Genomic DNA, 22,187 nt, shown 5'->3' with positions numbered 1-22,187 from the left:
GTTTCGCACACCTCTACCCAAGAGATTAGTACTTTGAGTTAGCCCCCCCCCTTTTATAAATCCTAGATCCGCTGGGGGCTGCTATACATAGCAAGTAACCCTGTAACAAGGATATCATACAAATTAACAGGATATATATATACAAATCTCATAAAACATGTTGATTGTTCAACATACTTGACTACTTGTTTTGGTTTTACTGAGAACTGACTTTACAGTATCTGCACAGAAAGTACATCAATAATTTTTACATAGAAAGCTGACACCTTGATCTTATGCGATTGGCAGTTATGCTCACTAGACTTCCCTGCTGAAGAAGTGTGCACAATATATAATATACAAGTGTAGCTACACACAACATAACCAACACACTTGACATAAAAGAATGAAAAACTATGATTTTTATGCTTATTACAGATGAGTATGTATGAAGATGGAATCCAAAGAACAATGATTGCTCATCTGGAGCTGTGATTGGTTTTACCTTTAATGAAGGAAGTGTATCTTGTATTGTGTGGGTGTCTAGTGAAGAGGCATTCCTTGAGTGTGTGAGGAGCTACCAGTCCCACAAGAAACGCACCAGCTACACTCATGATGGTGGAAGATATGAACAATGGAACATTTGATAACATCATTTGGGGACAATAGTATCACTATCAAGAGACTTTACAAAGTCAATATAGACTATACACATGCACACATACTTGCAACTGTTTATTGATAGTACATTTACCACGCTATGCTGGTGTACATAGCATAATCATTTAATGACAATAAATATAATACAATTATAAATAGCTAAAGTGCAGTAGCTCACAATCATTGATGAATTGCCCTTGTCACTACAAAAATGTGTACGTATGTACAGTTGACTTAAGAGGTTTGAGACTTTGTTAAGACCAATTACATTTCAGTAAACTCTCTTTTAACTGTTCAATGCAGTTGGACTGTTATGAAAGTCTGAGTCATGTAGCCATACACAATAACTGTGTTAGCTCACACTATGGTTTCATAAACCTTATTCTGCTTTCTCAAAGCTGCTTAATTAAATCTTTCTTATACTATTCCACCTCTAGTGCACCAATGAAACATTTTTTTGAGCAGGTAAGCTAATCAAGTGCAATTTGAAAAGCCCTCATGTGTTCAAAACTTTCAGGCTGTATAATTATATTCACACGTGCAATAACATAATAATTTCAATCAGTCATGTTACCTAAATCATAAACAAGTAATTTTAACTTATTCTAAAATTTGGCAGTTTCTATTATATTCAAATACAAATTATAATTCATAATATGACAACTGACTAACTGAAAATTTCATGGATGTAAAATGGGTTGTATTCCAAAAGTGAATCCAACATCATGATAGGGGACATTTGCACCCAAGTTACAAATGCTATGCATACATGGAACCGTATTAAATGTTTACAGAGCTGTGTAAGTTTTTGCTGTATGTAACTACTAGCTAGATATCTCCCCCTACAGTACCTACAAAAATGTTTAACATAGTGTAACTACAAAGTTTTCAGCGTTTAAATGTTTTAATAACTCAAAGGGATGATAGGTGACATCTGTGAATGAATATCTGACAAGCTGCCAGTTGTATCCTCATTTTCATCAACTACTCTGATAATTGTGTAACGAATGTTATAAACCAGAATACTCACCAGCAGAAATTTTAAATATAATTACCTTCTTAAGTCAACAGAAATCTGTTACAAAGTATTTAATTAAGTACAAACCTACGTATGTAAAAAAATAACCATTGATATTAACGATGGTGTTAGATTATGACGTGTATTGTTTATTCAGTTACATACAAGTAAACAAGGTTGCATTATCACATTACCAATTAGCACAATTATGCATCTATAATGTTACTATAATGTAGTTACAGTGATCCATTTACAAACCCTCTTCAGAGTTTGTATGGTATGTACTGATATACCTGTAAACAATGAAAGTGTTTTGAGACTAAAGAATTTAGTGAGTCAGTAGACTCAGCATATCAAAGTTTGGCAAATTCTCCACGATCGAATTGGATTAAATACTGAACTATATAACTAACGTATGTATAAATTTATATAATGTGACATGTGTGCAACTATGTAGCCACATACAGTGTTCAGGGACTTGAATGTTACATGACATAAGAAATAGTATACGTTTAGTTGTGAACACAACTGAGCCAGTAACTTATCTTAAGTATGCTTTGAAAGTACTTGTACTTCACTTAAATACTTTCTCAATTACCCCAAGTACTTATATACTTATACGTATGTTCTTTGCTAAGTATTTATGAGTACTTTAAGGTATTGTGTACTTTGTATGCATATGCATACCATAAAGAAATTAATAAAGTTGGGAAAACAATACAAGATTTCATTTCATGATGTTCTACATCACACCTGTGAAAAGTTTGCTACTGGGTTTTCCCAATAGTCACTGTAATGTACACGTAATGATATGATGCCACTGACAATGCTATCCTGAATATTGCTTTAGAAAATAAGTGGCTGCATGCTGGTCTACAACATGACTATTATTATAGTTTTTGAATGAGATAATTCTTTAAGCAGGCTCTAGTTGAGTGATCATTTAACATTAATATTGTAATTTAGACACTATAACGGGCACACCATTATCAAGCTAAAACTGCTGTTACTGCTCTTCCTCGTAACTCACGAAGGTCATGCATGCACAGGCAAGTGTGTAACTATGCTGACTCATTCAATGCATGCAGATAGCTAGCTACATATGTGATCAGAATACAAAAGTATTATGAGATCCAAGTTGTCACAGAATGTAAAATTGAGCAGGCTCATAAGCTCAGCAAAGCAATATGCAAACACAAAGCAAGTTATGTGCACAGGAATAGTAAAAAATGACTTGACTTTGAGTAGTGTGGCCTCTTGACTGATTTCATTGGCAGATGGATGTGAGAGTATTATTATATTGAGTATATACTCTGTACCTAGATAAGGATTGTGGCTACAAAGAGACAATGAAGAAATGCAACCGGAGACTTTACCTTAAAGCAATGGCAGCGACAGTCACCCAGTTTCCTGACCCTGTATCCCTAGTGATTATAGAGTTCAGTATTCAGAATGTTATTAGTCACTGCACCTTACTTCACTGGTGGCTCAACCTGCATGCAGTTACTTGTTCATGTCAATGGTTTAAGTTGATGTGGCTCATGGTGACAATCCTGTCATATTCATGTCTCTACACTCTTGTCTCCTAAAGATAGAATCTAATGACCATTACAGTCTGACTCTATGCTAGAATAACCACCACCGTAACAAAGTGATATGGCTACCACAGAACAAACCACCAATGATGTATGCTGGACAAATCCCTCCTATAATCAACCAAGGTAATTGGCTATGGCCGGGGACAATATACCTTTATCAGAAGCGTGCCAAGGGGGTTTCAGGAAACCTGTACTGAAATTGTCAGTAACAAGAAAAGCTTAGGCCTGCTCAGGCCAATGTGTTGCTGCTGTTGGCAAACCTCGTAGCAAACACAGTATCAGTATGAGTACACCAATCTACATCATTGCAGTGATGCTCTGTGGTGGCACAGCCTCCCTCCCCCTAAGCAACTGACTCCCCAAAACAATATGATGACTATAAAAGATCGAGATACTCTAATAGAACAGTCATCACATCTAACCCTTGTTCCGTTTAGCCCTCCGTCGTTTTTTTTTTTGAATCTTCTCTATACTTAATGTTCTTGTTTTGTTGGTATTTATTTTTGTTCTTGTAGTAGTTATTTTGTTTTTCAGGTGTATTTACTTATGTCATTGTTTTTGTAATTTCTGGTGTGTATGTGTGGGAAGTACACCTACAGGCTTGTCCTTTTGTACAACCCGGTCTTTTGACAAAATTGATAATAATAATAATAACACGTTGCTTAGTGTGAGAACTTGCATCTGCAGCACTATTCCATGGGTACACTTAGCTTGCTAGGAATTTCAGAACCTCACTACTAGTTTGTTTTTGCTGTGTTTAGTACTCAGATTACTGGCTTTTGACAATCTGCAATATTAATCTTCTGGGAGCTTGCACCCCCAGACCCTACATCCTGGATCTACTTTCTAGTGGAAACCCCCTTTTAAAAAATCCTAGGCATGCCCCTGTATATCAGCCAAGTGGAACTGAAGAGTGCCACCTCAGATAATACACAATAAAATAATTAGCTTTACTTTTATTTGAAGTTCAAGCAACTGCATGCAATACCATAGTAGTAAATGGTTAATTGATCAGTTGCAGGATATCCTGGAAGGTCAGCATAGAGTTTAAAATGTCAGGTACATGCCGTTGGAGTCCGTGAACGAGAACCTATACATGTAAGACTGAATCATGTCTCCAGGTATACCAACCTTGGTCAAAAGCAAGAGGACATCCATAGTTTGTTGTGGGTTTGGGAGGGCACAAAGGGTATACTTAAGGTAAGTAATGACCTAGCCAGGTTCATGGTAGAGTATCACAACCAGCATGTAGTAAGAAAGACAGCTCTTTCTCAGGGAGGCCATACGTCAATCTCTTCCACAAAGGACAAGCTTGCTCTACAATGACAATGTCTAAAAAATTATTTTAAACAGGGATTAATGGCTCAAAATTTGATCAATGTGAGTACAATTTAAATTATGACGCGCATGGTTCTTGAATGTAGCAGAGTGAACGTTGGCAACTGAAGCCCTAGCAGCAGATAAAGAAGTTAAGGTGGAAGAGACATCTGGACTATTGGTTAGTACAGAATATGCAGTTCTACAATCAGCGGATCAGCTGATCGCTCAACAGCCAGAACATGCTTCAGATGAGGGAGATTTGGGTGAAAACAGTTCCAGGAGTGCAATAGAGGTTGCATGGCCACCACAGATATTTACACCTGCAACCTGACAATCTATGCCAGGAATTCAGATTGTTATAGGGCAATGAAAATTCCCCATTTAGGCGGTCCCATTCTTGTGGTACTCCTAGGGAGGGTGATGAGAGATAACACCCAAATCTCAGATAAACTACAATTTGTTGTTTTAAAAAATCTCCAAGTTTTGTATGTGTATTCATAATCACATTCATGATGATCATTGAGTATTTATCATACCATAGAATTATATAACCCCAGGTATCTGGGGCTATAAATCTATGATCATACTGGTTTGACAGTGACTAGTCTCATGGTGCCCAACCGTTTTGCAGTGGAACAGCAAGGGTGGATTTAGAGGGGGCTTACCCCTCCAAAAATCTAGTTAGCTAGAAGGCTAATAGAAGCTACGGTACAGGTACAATTGTATCTGAACTCTGAAGCATACAAGGGGGCAGTGAAAATATGAAGGGAAAGCTAGAAATTAACAAGAGGGGTAAGAATTATATTTCAGCAGTAAAAATGATCACTAAAATCAAAATAATCTAATAGAGCAGTCAACTACTCTAATAGAACACCCAACTCTTCTAATATTTACTTGTAGCACTGCTATCTTACTATTATACCAAACATACTAATTGCAATTGCTTTAAAAAGTTAGTAATACAATGAATACCTTTTTATGCTATGTGAATCATAAGACATCAATTCTTTTGGTTCACTTGATGCAGAAATGGAATTTTAGCATCTATGAGGTTAACAGGGTTATAGCATCTGGGGACTATGCTCTCATAGTTACTTGATCAAGCTCCACACATTTTCTAAAACTATAGCTTTACTGAGAACAAAACAAAATATTAATATAACCACTATATACATTCCATCTACTTGGATGTTGTATTTGAACGTACATGTTGGTGTATATATCAAGCTCTTATAATCATACTGTGAATGTTGAAAGTACCCCATCACCTTAAATTCCAACTTTCCAAAGGAGATGCTTTACAATCACAGTATATGAATCAGGCCGGAATTCCTGACCATAATAAGTAATTGCCCTTCCCCGTGAAAATATATTTGAACTCTTTGAAAGCAAATATATTGCTGGTCACAGTTTCATTTTTAGTATTATATAATTATTAGCATTAGCTAATTACTGATCTTACCACTGGAGGTGACCCCATGAAATTCAACTTTAAAGTCAAGCCATATTGCAGCGTTAACTCAGTAATGCTGTGCCATAACAGCTAGTATTACCACTGCTAGAGAATATTATAGTGGCTCACAATGCTTAGGCCACTCCAAATAAATTCTGTTTCCCGTCCTCGAGCATATTTGCATGCGGGCGGGCGGTCCATTCCCATTATAAGATTGGCAGATTTTCAAGCCATTATTTGCCTGGCACAACCATAAAAAGCTGCATAAAGGCATGCTTAAGCTTGATCCATCCTTTTCAGTTGCAAAAATAACACAGTGAAGTGTGGGCCAACTTGATTTCGAGATGGCTTTTACTGAACCTGTCAGTATGCAAGAATACGGAACAATGGAAGTTTTAGAGCTGACAGTAACCAGATGCAGGCGGTGGACGGGAAACAGAATTTATTTGGAGTGGCCTTACAGACTAAGTTAAGGCTATAAAATTCGCAAAAAAAAATCCTGTTAGGACATCATGCACCTAGACAGTAGTCTGGCTATCCGGTGGGGCTTATATCCAGTGGCGTAGCCAGGCCCCATGGATGGGTGGGCACACTCACCCACGCATTCGTCACCCATGCAACTAACTAGCACAAAATGTGAGTCCATCCTTAATGGACTCTACATACATTTAGTTTAAAAACTGTTTCAAAAGTGCATACATGTAACTAGCTAGCTAATAATACGCTATACATTGCTACTCCTGCAGCTTATTTCACTAGTCTAATGCTACTGCATGAATGATTTAGAAGCTAGAAATTGAAACTAACTTATTACACCTCCTTGTCTTCGCCTCCTTTCACTCATCTGTACTTGTACACAACTCTTTGTACTCAGGCCTGACTCTTCAGATAATCGTATGGCTTAATTCAGCCACCAATTACAATTTATCACCTCCAACCGACTTAACACCACTTTTCGTCTATCACTTTAGGTCACTTCACCCCAACACCTAAATATCTGTGCTGTTGCTCACAATTCAATGTTCCAGAAGTGAAAAATAGACTGGATTCCTCCTTCCTCTATTTCCTCCCCTAAAATTTGGACGCTGTGCGTTAAATAGAAACTACCGAAATTATTTGGATTACGCGATGTAATCATTGAACTTATGTCAATATCAACTGTTGATTTACAACGATAATATTGCGCTACCAAAGTATGCACTACTTGTCTCTTGTTCGTAATAACAAAATTGGGCGGGCGCCGCTCTCTTATGGAAATTTAGCGCCCGCTGGAAAGAGTCTGGTGTCGCTAGCATAGGCCACTCGTGTTTCACGCAACCATATTTGCGCCACCAATCAGATCGAAGTATTCAGCAGATGACGTAAGAATCCTTTCAAGTTTAACCATAATTGAATCACTTATTAATGCTTCTGAAACCTTACACGATTATACATCATATAGCATAGATAATAATAATTATTATAGTAAAGGGATTCGCAACGGTGACGTCATTTCCGTAGGAACTAATAGTTTTATGTACGGACAATCCTCGTTACGGGTTTCATGGGTCTTGGTTACGCAAGGTTACGGGCTCAGAATTAGCCTCGCCTCACAAAATAGCTACAACTTTTATACAAATCTTCAGTCATTGGGGACTTAGTTGATGCTCAAAAAATTCTCGTACCTTGTCACAATCCTTAGTAATAGCGCCACAAAAACTATTGGTGCCACGCCTGAGCAACCAAAGCGAAAAGTTCCGAGACAAACTGCTGCAAACCGCCGTGATTTGATAACACTCACTTAATCTAATAGTGAATAGGAAAGTGTCGTTGCGAATCCCTTTACTAGCAGCCATAACAAAGTTAGATTAGTACATCATCATCTCAGCAGGAGAGCTATTGCATGGAGTGAGTGGCCCCGCCCAGCTGCAATTCTTCGATGTGATCAGCAGTAATCTGCTGAGATGATGATGTACTAATCTAACTTTGTTATGGCTGATGCTGCTACTCAGTTTTATAAGAGACTAGCATTGGTACCTGCACTATGTGCAGGACCATCTCCACATTAAACATTTTAATGCCACGAAGAGGGACTAAGCATTAAACACCAGCACTGCTAATGTAGCTATGTAGGGTACATGGTGATGTCACATTTTTTAAAGAGCATGAGGTTTTCTTATGTCATTAATGATGCAAAACACTAAAGTTTATTGTTTGTGGTTTAGACAGGAATGTAGTTTAATTATTCAGTGCATCTTCCCTACCAGTGACTTCAACGTGCTGTATAGAACAAACGAAACCTTTGCTGCTTTACATGAGAACTAATGCAACAATAATTAATATATTGGGAACCAAGCATAAATATTAGTGTCCTATATTTGCTGTGTAGCATGTATATCGATAGTGCTTTAAAGTACATGATCCTTATGCAGTACATAATAATTTATAGTGAAACATGCATGCAAGGCTAGCTAATTAGTTAAACTGCATGCGAGCTAAGGCAATTGTATACAGTATACCCTACATTACATACAGGTTGTGTACACACGGTACAGTTTCAGTTTCTACATTTTGATGTATACCTTACCGACTGTCACAAAGAGAAATGAACTTGAGCATAATTTAAAGTCAACACAATTTGCAGTTATAGTTACTGCATGGCAAGCAAAAGTTCAGCCTATGCACTTTCAGTTCTGATGTTGCAGTGACACATATACCTCTTGCCATACAAAAACCCAGTTTTGAAACACCTGCAGTGTAATTGATCAATAAGGTAATGTATGAATCTTTAGAGTGAAAGCATGTAAGCAGGATAGTGAAACAGTTGTGCCAGGTCAGATGCAGTTCCTCGGTGTAAACTATGGATCTGCATGGTTCCAGTATTATCATTTTTCAGATGCACAGTAGTATTTGTTCAATCATGCAAGCTGTCTATTACTACAGCAGTATTGAGGTAAGTCTGAACAAACAGTTTTTCATGTCAGTGCACACCTATGTGCTTAAAACAAAGATGTAGATATTCTGGATACTGGTGAAAGAAGCTTTTACCTACTCTAATACAACACACTGGACCAACACACAGATGGACAAATATGTTGGCAATTTGTCTGCCCTGTCCCAAAAGTGCTATAAGAGTCCCTATTATGTGAGGTAATTCAGTGCCAGTGCTGAAAAACTGAGCATAAGAGTTTGTAGATGAAGACTTGCATGGAACAGATAGAGCAAAAACGTGCATCAAAAAGGTCCCAAAAGTGACAAAAACAGTTATGACGTAGGCGGGGATTGAACTCTGGCTGGGTTATCAATAACTTGGGGTTAAGGGAGGTGCACAAATCGCCACAGTTGTTTATCAGTGGTTTTGACAGGAATGTAGCTCAACTTTTCAGTGATCCTTCCCTACACCAGTGCCTTCATCGCCCTATAAAGAGCGAACAAAAGCACGTATTGATTTGCTACAACAACACTCGAGTTGCCAGATGATGGGCGTTTAATTTCGCTAAAGTCCCGCCTCGATACGTGCTTTGCATGCCAAGATATGATGAGCTAAAAGTCGTGTTTTAAAAAGGTGTTCACAAAAAGGTACTGAGTAGAAAGAAAAAAATCTGTCAACACGTGGCTTTGAACCCACGACCTCTTACACGCTAGTCAGGCGTTCTACCACTTGAACAGTATGTGCTGTGGTTTTCAAAGGAATGTTGCTCAAGTTTTCTCTACACCTTGGCCTTCTACGCGCTGTAGAGACCAAACGGAAGCACGCGTGAACTCGTGATAACAATCTTAGAGTAGGCGGATGATGAGCGCTTCATTATCAGCACAGACTATGTCGATTCGCGCCAAGTCTGGTGAGTAAGCAGCGTGACCGTCAGACAGACAGACAGACAGACAGACAGACAGCCTTTCAGCTTTATATATATAGAAGACTAGCATTGGTACCTGCCCTATGTGCAGGACCATCTCCACATTAAACATTTTAATGCCACGAAGAGGGACTAAGCATTAAACACCAGCACTGCTAATGTAGCTATGTAGGGTACATGGTGATGTCACAGTTTTTAAAGAGCATGAGGTTTTCTTATGTCATTAATGATGCAAAACACTAAAGTTTATTGTTTGTGGTTTAGACAGGAATGTAGTTTAATTATTCAGTGCATCTTCCCTACCAGCGACTTCAACGTGCTGTATAGAACAAACGAAACCTTTGCTGCTTTACATGAGAACTAATGAGAACTAATGCAACAATAATTAATATATTGGGAACCAAGAATAAATATTAGTGTCCTAAATTTGCTGTGTAGCATGCATGTCGATAGTGCTTTAAAGTACATGATCCTTATGCAGTACATAATAATTTATAGTGAAGCATGCATGCAAGGCTAGCTAATTAGTTAAACTGCATGCGAGCTAAGGCAATTGTATACAGTATACCCTACATTACATACAGGTTGTGTACACACGGTACAGTTTCAGTTTCTACATTTTGATGTATACCTTACCGACTGTCACAAAGAGAAATGAACTTGAGCATAATTTAAAGTCAACACAATTTGCAGTTATAGTTACTGCATGGCAAGCAAAAGTTCAGCCTATGCACTTTCAGTTCTGATGTTGCAGTGACACATATACCTCTTGCCATACAAAAACCCAGTTTTGAAACACCTGCAGTGTAATTGACCAATAAGGTAATGTATGAATCTTTAGAGTGAAAGCATGTAAGCAGGATAGTGAAACAGTTGTGCCAGATCAGATGCAGTTCCTCGGTGTAAACTATGGATCTGCATGGTTCCAGTATTATCATTTTTCAGATGCACAGTAGTATTTGTTCATTCATGCAAGCTGCCTATTACTACAGCAGTATTGAGGTAAGTCTGAACAAACAGTTTTTCATGTCAGTGCACACCTATGTGCTTAAAACAAAGATGTAGATATTCTGGATACTGGTGAAAGAAGCTTTTACCTACTCTAATACAACACACTGGACCAACACACAGATGGACAAATATGTTGGCAATTTGTCTGCCCTGTCCCAAAAGTGCTATAAGAGTCCCTATTATGTGAGGTAATTCAGTGCCAGTGCTGAAAAACTGAGCATAAGAGTTTGTAGATGAAGACTTACATGGAACAGATAGAGCAAAAAGGTGCATCAAAAAGGTCCCAAAAGTGAAAAAAACAGTTATGACCTAGGCGGGGATTGAACCCTGGCTGGTTATAATAACTTGGGGTTAAGGGAGGTGCACAAATCGCCACAGTTGTTTATCAGTGGTTTTGACAGGAATGTAGCTCAACTTTTCAGTGATCCTTCCCTACACCAGTGCCTTCATCGCCCTATAAAGAGCGAACAAAAGCACGTATTGATTTGCTACAACAACACTCGAGTTGCCAGATGATGGGCGTTTAATTTCGCTAAAGTCCAGCCTCGATATGTGCTTTGCATGCCAAGATATGATGAGCTAAAAGCCGTGTTTTAAAAAGGTGTTTACAAAAAGGTACTGAGTAGAAAGAAAAAAATCTGTCAACACGTGGATTTAAACCCACGACCTCTTACACGCTAGTCAGGCGTTCTACCACTTGAACAATATGTGCTGTGGTTTTCAAAGGAATGTTGCTCAAGTTTTCTCTACACCTTGGCCTTCTACGCACTGTAGAGAACGAACGGAAGCACGCGTGAACTCGTGATAACAATCTTAGAGTAGGCGGATGATGAGCGCTTCATTATCAGCACAGACTATGTTGATTCGCGCCAAGTCTGGTGAGTAAGCAGCGTGACCGTCAGACAGACAGACAGACAGACAGCTTTATATATATAGATATATAGATTGGCCAACCTTTTGAGTGCAAAGCACAGTCTTTCCTATGGAATAGTAATGGGATGGCTGAGATGTAAATTGAGCTTCTCTTTGTTGAGGTCTGCAATTATGTGCATTCGCGGTGCCAGGTCCAGTTTGCGCTGTCCCATTGCTGAGGCACCGATTGCCGTGCAGGTTGCTGAGGCACCGATTGCTGTGCAGGTCGCTGAGGCCCATATTTAAGATAATTTGTTTTTGTTCATTATGTACTGTTTTATCTCATGTCATTAATTTGTAAAAAACAACAAAAAAAACAGCTAGCTATAGTATAGATAAGAATAGCCAGTTATAGATGCACCATAATACTGACACCATGTAAAGGATAAGCAGCCATAAAGTGCAAATTATCACATACAGCAATGAATTAAGTGATGAATTACATTAAGATCGTGGTCGACTGATTTACCCACATCACGATCTTAATGTAATTCATCACTTAATTCATTGCTGTATGTGATAATTTGCACTTTATGGCTGCTTATCCTTTACGTGGTGTCAGTATTATGGTGCATCTATAACTGGCTATTCTTATCTATACTATAGCTAGCTGTTTACTGCTGATCACATCGGAGAATTGTAGCTGGGCCACTCACTCCATGCAATAGCTCTCCTGCTGAGATGATGATGTACTAATCTAATTTTGTTATGGCTGCTATGATGTATAATCAGCGGCGGAGGAAGTAGTTGATATGAGGGGGGGCTGGGCTGACCCAGACTTATTTCTATAGTTTGGTAAGGTGAGACAAAAAAAAATAAAATAAAAGGTCGCAACCAACTGACAAGAGCTTTCCACCTCACCAGCTACCATTTATAGCTGATAAACTGCATAAAAATCCTTTCATAGCTCGCTACACACTGACTATTTTATTAGAGTGACTGCTCTATTAGAGTATCTCGATCTTTATCACGGTTTTCAGCCCCACTCCAAGAAAGATAATTTCGGTGTGATATCATTCTGAGGGGGGGCTAAGCCCCCCCCTCAGCAGACCGAGGGGGGGCTTTAGCCCCCTCTTTCTGCCGCCTATGTGTATAATCGTGTAAGGTTTCAGAAGCATTAATAAGTGATTCAATTAATAAGAACTCTAATAACAAGTTCCAACTACCTATAACTACTGAATCATACTCTATCCTTGTATAATGGGTTGAGGATGGTGACAAGACACTGGGATGGTACAAGGCTCAGTAAACTGAATGGAGAAGTATTATGTAGATGGACCTTGCTGGTAAGGTTGCGTTGACAATAGTGATTATAAAGTGTCAGAGTCTTAGTACAGTGTATGGGATCATTAATTGTATTCATCCTGAAGAAGTTTGTGCCTCTGCAAGCCAAATAACCAGCAACCAACTACCACAAGGTTATAATTGCAAAGTATATATGACTCAAGAACACTCAAGTAGTGAAACAATATACTTGGATGATGTTCTGTTAATTTCAAACAGGATTGAATCACCAATGTATCTCTATTTATCAAACCAGAGAGCATGCATGTGTACTATCTGTTGTAGTTCTTTAATAAGACATAGTTAGTTTTGAGGCCACTTCTACTATGTAATAAATGTGTACCTAACTAAGCAATATTATTTTATATTGATCATATATAGGTGGTCCATTCATGGCAAACCACAACATTTAACGTAACTGAAACCATTTACAATAAAAGCAATCGTTGACCTACCTAGTTGTTAAAGTTTAACAAAATATATAGCCTAAAACAGTCTAAAACATTTAAACAGTAATCACAGTAATCACACAAACGATCAACAACATCAGTTTGTGGTGTTAAGATTTCAACACACCCTTTTCAATCATTTCTTTATTCACTTTATATGCTAAATCATAAGCTGGCCCGAATTTCTCAATGCAGTTGTTGATCCATACATCAACCTTAGAACCAGCCTCATAAGGTTTAACTCCGGCTACCCACAGTTGTGTTATCTCACAAAATGGCTTCAGGTCAGCAATAGAAATATCATCTCCATTGATAAACTTTCCTTTGCTCAAAAAGTGGTTCTCAAGGCTGCTAATGGCTTTGTCAAGTTTTCCTTTACTCTCTTCAACCTTGGCAGGATCCTCTGGCTTACCAAACATCTTTGGTCCAATAAACTACATAAATAATAGTTGTACACAGCTCAATAACCAAACTGCATTACCAGTAGTATATATACATCCCTAGAACAAGTATATGATTGCAAACAATAACGAACCGTTTCTTCATGTGGGTGCCAAACAAATCGTTCGGATAAATGAAGTCCATAAATTATTACATGAAAACAAGTTGATGTTATGCTACTTCTAAAAACCTGGTGCCATGCAGCTAACTAACTTGTCTAGAATTAACCAACTACGCATACAACTTATCTGCAATTATGTCATAATGCAAAAATGGCAAAAAGAGTCGGGATGCTTTGTAGAGTCGGGATGCTTTGTAGAGTTGTACCGATTTCCACTTTTCAGGGAAAACCAATATCTGATATATTTTTACCCTGTTTTACCGATAGTTAACCGATACCTGATTGTAGGTCTCTACCATTATACTTGTGCACACTCCATTAAAAGTAGAGCTAGTAAACCCAATTCTGTACACTTATCTCAAAGTTGCTAGTCAGACAAGTGGGCTAGGCCTGAACCATCACTGTTTATCTTTGTGGTTACCACAAAACATAAACAAATTACCCAAGTACATACCAGAGCCTTTGACACCAGCCCTCCAGTGGTACGTACTGCAGCTGCTGAAGCTGAATAGACTAATAATCTGCAGGCCACATCCCATTACAACCGATTTCCGATTACTGTAAGAGCAGCTAATTATCAGATGCTACCAATCCGATTATCAGTACAACTCTGTACAGAGCGCCATTGGAAGGCTAATGTTTCCGAGATATTCCCCATGAAGAAAACTCTGGTGAGACTTATTTATAACAATCTCCCTATGTGGGGGACATGTATTTCCGTGCTTTTCGAAAATTGCCAGGTTGGTTTTGTACTTTTCAAGAAGTGCAATAATGCATGTCCCTGCATAGGAATATAGTTAACAAGTCTTACCAGAGTTTTCACCTGCTTTCTTCATGGGGAACAGCTCAAAATGTTTATCCCTTCCAATGGCTCTGTGTACGAAGTACCCCCACTCTTTTAACCATTTTTGCATTATGATGTGAATAAAATTGAATGTCAAAGAAACCACTAATATAAATTTACTACCTGAATTGGTTTGTCAACAGTCTAACTACATGCTAATATCATTTTAAACAGGATGAGATCAAGTTTATCACAAATCATGAAACTGTTACATACTAAACTCCAACGTGATGAAGTCCTTAGAAGCACATGTCTCCAACTATCAGCATCACAGTTAGCTTGTAAGTCCTTGCAGCAATGAAGTGTAAACTTCTGGTCAGGCCTATATTACTATGTTATTATTTTAGCCAATAGGTTTTTGGTTTTGCAATAATGCATATAATCTATTGTAAGTTTGGATTTCATAATTCTGTAATTCTTCAATTACATTGCTATGCACTGCTAAGGAAGTGCTTGTTGAACAAACCGCTTTTAACAACATATTACGCACAGAAGTATCTTTTATACTGTTTATAGTTTGACTATCCTGTTTTTCCCACAAAATTCTCTTGGCAAAACCTCAAGCTGCTCTTCATTTTTTTTTGCATACATAAGGGACACACCCCTTTCAAATAGAAGAGACAGGTTATTCCTAGTAGTCTACGAGGCTTGCACCATTGTTTTCAGTTGTTAACCACCAAAGGAAAGGTAATTCACAAAGCCTGAGGAGAGTTGCCACATCCGTATTTCAGACTGCCAAAAAGAAACTACCTCAGAGTAAAGTTTACCTGTGTGGAAGTTTAATACAAACTTCATTTCATTTTTACTTCTTAAATGCAAGCTGCTTTTACCATTTAATGAGTTTGTTCATGTGGGTACATATGGACAAACAAACACACACACACACAACACACATTTACGAAAACAATTTCAGTAAACCAGGTGCGTACCCACAGCAGGCCTTCAATTTAAAAATAATATACATGCATCACTTTGTTCAACTATATATACTGTGATTTTAGGTTAGCAGCATAAGTTATAAACAAGTATTGAGCAAGAGAAATGGTACCAAAAATTGGGCAGAGGTAAGTGTGTGCAACCAGACAATTATCCTCAGAGTCAAAAACATCCATGAGACTTGATGGTTCCTGATTGCTTCACCCTGCTCATGAATGAAAACATAAATGAAAGTGGAGTCACAACTAGCAACTACTTGGTTGGATATAGCTAACATCCCACTGATCAATGCAGCCCATTTTTCTAGATTTATAGTTTGGATTACATTTGCACTTTAAGTTCACTAATGATGAAGTAGTCAGAAATCACTATAGAATTTCGTTAAATAGAAAAATTAGAACTTGTTGATAGTGTTTCGGGTCAATCTGAAAGCACAAAGCACATAATAGCTTGATTGTGTGCCCTAACACCAAGTCATTGTAAAGGGAATACAAATCTTGTCTTTGGCCAATACTATTCACGATCCCTACTATTGTGTACATACCATACTTAATATCACATCACATTAGGGTTGGGCGATACTGAAAAAGTGCATCGAATATGATATATATATCATGGAAATATTTATGACGATAATTGGATATTATCATGATAATATATGCACATTAGAAAACTATATGTAATATACGCTGTGTGCAATGTTAAAAATTTATTAGCATTTACACCATTGCAGCCATTTCTTGGTCGCTACTTTTGATTTCACAACTTTTTAACCTAGGCATTTTAAGGCTGCACCATTTTTCACAGCTTGGCTGTTTTTGCGCAGATTAGAGTATCTCGAGTCAGCCTTTCACCTACTACGGGTGTGTCACTATTTCATATTTCCACTATACTAGCTTATAAATAGCTAGACCAATAATAACAGGGTTTGTGATCATGATTGAGTAAATAGATTGTTAAGGGGTGTGGTCTCGGTGCTCAATCACTATCAATCAACCAAGATTGCATTAATAAACGTGGTCTTGAACCCATCGTGAAGTTACAGGTATCTATCAAGTGTAAGCACTTAAATCAGTTTGCAGTAGCTAAATATGCTGTTCAAGGAAAGCACTGATAGGGAAAATTAATGCCTTAATATGGTTTCATTGTATGAAGAAGAATGAAGACCAGCCTGATTGAAGATAAAAGGAAAGACAAGTTGATGTTGTGCTACTTCTAAAAACCAGGCGCCATGCAGCTAGCTAACTCATCTGGAATTAACTATAGACAGTATATGCTACTATGAATTAATCAACTATGTATTTCTACTTTACAATAGGGTAGTTTTAGGTTGTGCAATAATATTATTAGCTAATTCTTGTATTTCGTACTTCACGAAATATTCATAATTCGTTCAATTACGTTGCTATGCACTGCTAAGGAAGCATTTGTTTAAAAAAAAAACACTTTATTAACACATTACGCACAGAAGTATCTTCTAAACTGTTTTATAGTGTGACTAATGTGTTTTTTCCCACAAATTCTCTCAACAAAGCCTCAAAGTTGCTCTTCATTTTCGTTCGCTTATGTAAGGGATACGCCCCCTTTCAACTCGAAGCGATAGGCTATTCCTGGTAGTGTACGAGGCCTGCAACGTTGTTTTTCAGTTGCTAAACGCCTGAAAACCTCAAGGGGAAGGTAGTCTGAGGAAAGTTGCTACACCCGTATTTCAGTCCGCCAAAAAGAAACCACCTCAGAGCAAAGTTCACCTGTACAGAAGTTTAATACAGACTTCATTTCACTTTTACTTCTTATGTAAAAGCTGCTTTTACCAATATTAAACAATTTTGCTCACGTGGGTGCGTACAGACAAACATAGGTAGATAGGTACACACACACACTTTTACGAAAACAATTTCAGTAAACCAGGGGCGTGCCCACAGCCGGCTGTGGGGGTGTGCACCTGGTTTAACAAGGCGCAGTGGGCACACACTCGTCGGAACCCCAAAAGGCACATGTCACTGGTGAGTTTGTTACCGCGGCATAAAATGGTGGCTGTGCGCTGTTTCATTTGGGCTCCAGTCTTGCAACTGTGGTGAGGAAAGCGGCAGGCTGATGAAAAGTTAAATTTGAGTGATTTTTTAAAATTCCATATCCGGCCGCCTGTAAATGTTTTCTTGTTTTCAATGCTGTATTTGATTGATGTTAGATGGCCTAACATTATTCCATAAAAGTGACATGTAAGATGTCTCTAGGATGATTTTTAAAGGTGGAATTTTAGACGGCATACATCACTTCCCTATATTTAAACAGTACTACCATACTGTTTGATAATATACCTTATTCACAAAGTAACCACCAGCTCCAGCCCTGATGTTTGAGTCACTCCAGTCAAGACATTCATCTACTCTGGCACGATCCTCTAGTTTGCTGGGATACCAGTGGTCAGGAACTTTGTACTTTGCTGCAAGGTACCTTAGAATAGCTCCACTAGATGAGGAATACATAAACACATTATCTAAAAATTTCCAGAATGTGTCATATGCTATAACTACTTACCTTTCACACAAGCACAATCCATTATCATCTATTGCAGGGATAGTTCTGAAAGGATTGACCTTTCCTAGACCTTCATGATTTTTCTGTTCACCTGTAGTTTGAAAAGAAAATTGGTGAATGTATAATCAGACTACTGAGAACTTACACTAGGCACTACACATCAACTAGCACATAGGCAATTCTAAGGGGGGCCAGGGGGAGCCATGGCCCCCCCTGCTGAAAAAACTTTGTAAAAATCTTGGGGAAAAGCTGCAGTGTAGAATGGCATTGTTATTTTTAGTATTTTTTTCATGTTTTTTTAGCATATATTTTAGGCTGTTTTCAAGCCTTCAAATTGCAAAAATCCTGAAACTTCTGGGGATTACACCCCCAGACCCCTCTGAAATTCTACCTTATGTTACAGCCGTACAACAATTAATAGTCATACTGTTCCCTACTTGCCCCCTCCCCATAGGTCAGGTCTAGAATCACCACTGAACTCCTGATTTCAACAAGTGTAAAATGAAGCACTAGTACAAACAACTATAATTTGCTTTAGTATGAACAGTTGCAATTTTGCAGTCTGAGTTATGATCACCAATGAGATGATGGTAGAAAATTTATGAAGAATGAAACCTCAAGAAAAACAGCACATGGGCTTAAACACTAACAAGTATAATTATAGGATTTCCCACTAAAATGACGTGCGCCACCCAAAATGCTGCCAGTGAAAGAACATTATCAGTTCTGCACTATTGATGATCCGCTAAACCATAGTGGGCATTAAAAGGCATGTGTACACTACACCTCGAAATTATGAAATATCAACAATCTCCTTAGTATCATTATCCAATCACTAGCATCATTTTATCCGTACCAATAGCATCATCACAATCTTTTTTGCAGCAGGCATTAAAAGGAATATTACTTTAACATTTGAAAATCTTCTATAACAAGATCGATGAACGCCTCACTCAATGCCTCAGTTATAAAACGCCTCACCTTGACTTAATCGTGATGCTCACTTACTGACAGCTTGCTTACTATTAAACTTGCTATCATGTGATAGTGGGCATTCAATAGAATATATTAAGTTTGCCTATTTATGTTATTTATATGGCAAGTAACTAGGAAATCATACATGCAGCGGTGATATAAAAAGCTGATATAGCACTGTGAGAAATTGTCATGTCGGATCACATGAGTTACAGCGGTTACTGATGATGGAGCCTAGAAAACTGACAGTGGGGCACAGCTAGGCCCCAGTATTGCTACGCCACTGAACATAGTATAGCTATCATCACATGATGAACAACACATCTTTTGTGGCTTCATGAATAAAGCACAGAGCAGAGCAAAAAGTTCCTGCCAAAACTTCACCACTGAAATATGAAATTTGATGGCCATCAAGTGACTGACCTCTTGGGTATAAGCAAGTAAAGGAATATCAGATTGGCCCTATGACTTCTTGAACAGTTTTTGTGTGTGCTGCAGAACTGCAAGAGTCACTTCCGGTGCACTTAAATAAAAATAATGAGACACGCCCTAGAGCATGTGACTATCCCTACATGAATTCAAGCATCAGAGACTGAGTTCGTCACATCTACGCATCACAGATGTCTCAGACAACATGGCTAGACTACCACACGGTATCGTTCTCACTACATGAACTTTTGTCGCGGGCTCGTACCCTGAGTTACAACGCAACGCTGCCTGCATGAGGCGCATGTCCTGCATGTGACGGATTTAGACTTAGACTAGCACCATCAGTGTCTAATGGTGTTGCAAAACTCAGTGACCCTATCGAATGCTACCCAAGGTACCATTACCTCACAAGTTCAACATCACGTACCTTCACGTAAACTGATCAGCACAGACTCATAAGGAATCTTATTCATTTCTAGAAATAAGACAACAGCCCTGCATGGCTGGGAGAGTAGATCGTAGAAGACACGAAGTTCTGGCATCTCGAGGTCTTTGACCTTCACTGAATACTGTATAGTTTAACTGAGGTATTTAACCTTTAGTTGCACATGCGCAGTATGTATCTCGTCTGAGATTACTGCGGTTTTCCAAGTTCTTGCAATGGAAAGCGTCATGCGCTATACAAGCATGTACGTGTGCAGGTGTTCAACAGTGGATTTTCAGTGACAACTACTGACTCACAGGACTTCAAGGATGCCTACGCATACAACTCGACAGCCACAGAATATTACAGGAGTACAGAAAATTGCATTGTCTTTGCAGCAACCGGCCATGCGCGGTTTGAGCATGCGCGTGTTTTGAATAATAAAACGCGCGCAATACTGCGGTTTTCCAAGTTCTTGCAATGCAAAGCGTCATGCGCTATACAAGCATGTGGTGCGCAGTTGTTCAACAGCGGATTTTCAGTGACGACTACTGACTCACAGGACTTTAGGCATGCCTACGCATACAACTCGACAACCACAGAACATTATAGGTGTATTCAAAGAACTGCGCATACTGACACAATATTAGCGCATGACGCTTTGCATTGCAAGGACATGGAAAACCGCAGTACCGGGTATGGTATCGAAGCCGTTCAATTCCGCGTCAGTTAAATCATTGCATAACTGGAATTAACTTTTACAGCAAGTATACCAGGAATGGTAGGATCATCACTAGTTAGCAAATACGAAAACCCTGTACTGCAGTTTTCCAAGTTCTTGCAATGCAAAGCGTCATGCGCTAGCTAATAATGTGTCAGTATATGCGCAGTTCTTTAAATACACCTGTAATATTCTGTGGCTGTTGAGTTGTATGCGTAGGCATCCTTGAAGTCCTGTGGTACTGCGGTTTTCCAAGTTCTTGCAATGCAAAGCGTCATGCGCTATACAAGCATGTACGTGAGCAGTTGTTCAACAGTGGATTTTCAGTGAAAACTACTGACTCACAAGACTTCAAGTATGCCTACGCATACAACTCGACAGCCACAGATTATTACAGGTGTATTTAAAGAACTGCGCATGCTGACACATTAGGCCACTCCAAGTCATACCTTAGTTTCTGGTCACTCCCAAGCCTACAAATGGATGCGGGTGGGCGGATGATCAGGACTTCAGGACTATAGACTCTATTGTGACAATATACTGTATGGTATCATTATTTGATCAATTTAGCAAATTCATGTTGATTTTGTTTTCAGTCAATTGAACTTAACCAACAACATAAGTAGTTGTGCTTCGGCAAAAAATGCACTAGGAAAGTTGTTGATGGATCATGGATAGCTATACACTGATGGATAGCATTTAAGTATATTTATTTATTTATTTAGAATATACTATAGGAAATGTTTTGCTCATGTAGCTACTTATGCTTTCCAAGTGAAATAAATGTCTCATTAGCTATGTCAGGAAAGTATTACTATGACTTATAGCTAAGTTGTTCAAATGATCATGATCCAAAATGAAATTTAACTTCTATTTTCACATCAGAAATTCTTCATTCAAATGTGAAGTCTTAGCCCACTAGCTATGTGTTTCCAGCCTTCTATTCAGCAAACCTTGAGAAAAGTATACTGTCAAAGTTTTGGGTCATTGAGTGCTCCAGACTAGTGTTTTTTAGTGATCATCTGGGAATGTTTAAACTATAAGGGTTTCTACTTGCCAATCTAATTTTAGTTATGGAAAAGTTTAAGTTTAAGCTCACCGAATGTTGCCGGCTTTCCATATCCCTGTAGTGTTCAGTGATACAAGGAATTTGAAGTTACTAGACTAATCATTAGAGGACTACATTTGAATTATAAAGTTAAAGCTATGGCCCATCTGCATGGACTAGTAGTTAATGC

The 22,187-nt window shown here is 38.4% G+C and overlaps 1 protein-coding gene across 2 annotated transcripts in view; it reads right to left on the bottom strand.

Annotated features, from left to right (window-relative positions):
• Nucleotides 1-13,447: 13,447 nt before the first annotated feature.
• LOC136268141 (glutathione S-transferase theta-3-like) overlaps nucleotides 13,448-22,187 on the bottom strand; it is a 34,734-nt gene continuing 25,994 nt past the window's right edge. Inside the window, exons 1-4 of one of the 2 annotated variants that reach the window (XM_066063388.1) lie at nucleotides 20,232-20,407; nucleotides 18,401-18,491; nucleotides 18,181-18,331; nucleotides 13,448-13,954 (exon numbers count right to left, since the gene is read on the bottom strand). In XM_066063388.1, the coding sequence (XP_065919460.1) occupies nucleotides 13,631-13,954; nucleotides 18,181-18,331; nucleotides 18,401-18,491; nucleotides 20,232-20,346 (681 nt within the window). In that variant the 5' untranslated portion in view covers nucleotides 20,347-20,407 and the 3' untranslated portion in view covers nucleotides 13,448-13,630. Of the gene's footprint in view, nucleotides 13,955-18,180; nucleotides 18,332-18,400; nucleotides 18,492-20,231; nucleotides 20,408-22,187 lie in introns of those variants that run through there. The other variant, XM_066063387.1, reaches the window with a different exon arrangement.

This window comes from Dysidea avara, chromosome 10 (assembly GCF_963678975.1).
Source record: "Dysidea avara chromosome 10, odDysAvar1.4, whole genome shotgun sequence".
In the NCBI taxonomy this organism is placed as follows: domain Eukaryota; kingdom Metazoa; phylum Porifera; class Demospongiae; order Dictyoceratida; family Dysideidae; genus Dysidea; species Dysidea avara.
The sequence above is the reverse complement of the archived record's forward strand: the minus strand, read 5'-3'. Positions and strand labels throughout refer to the sequence as shown.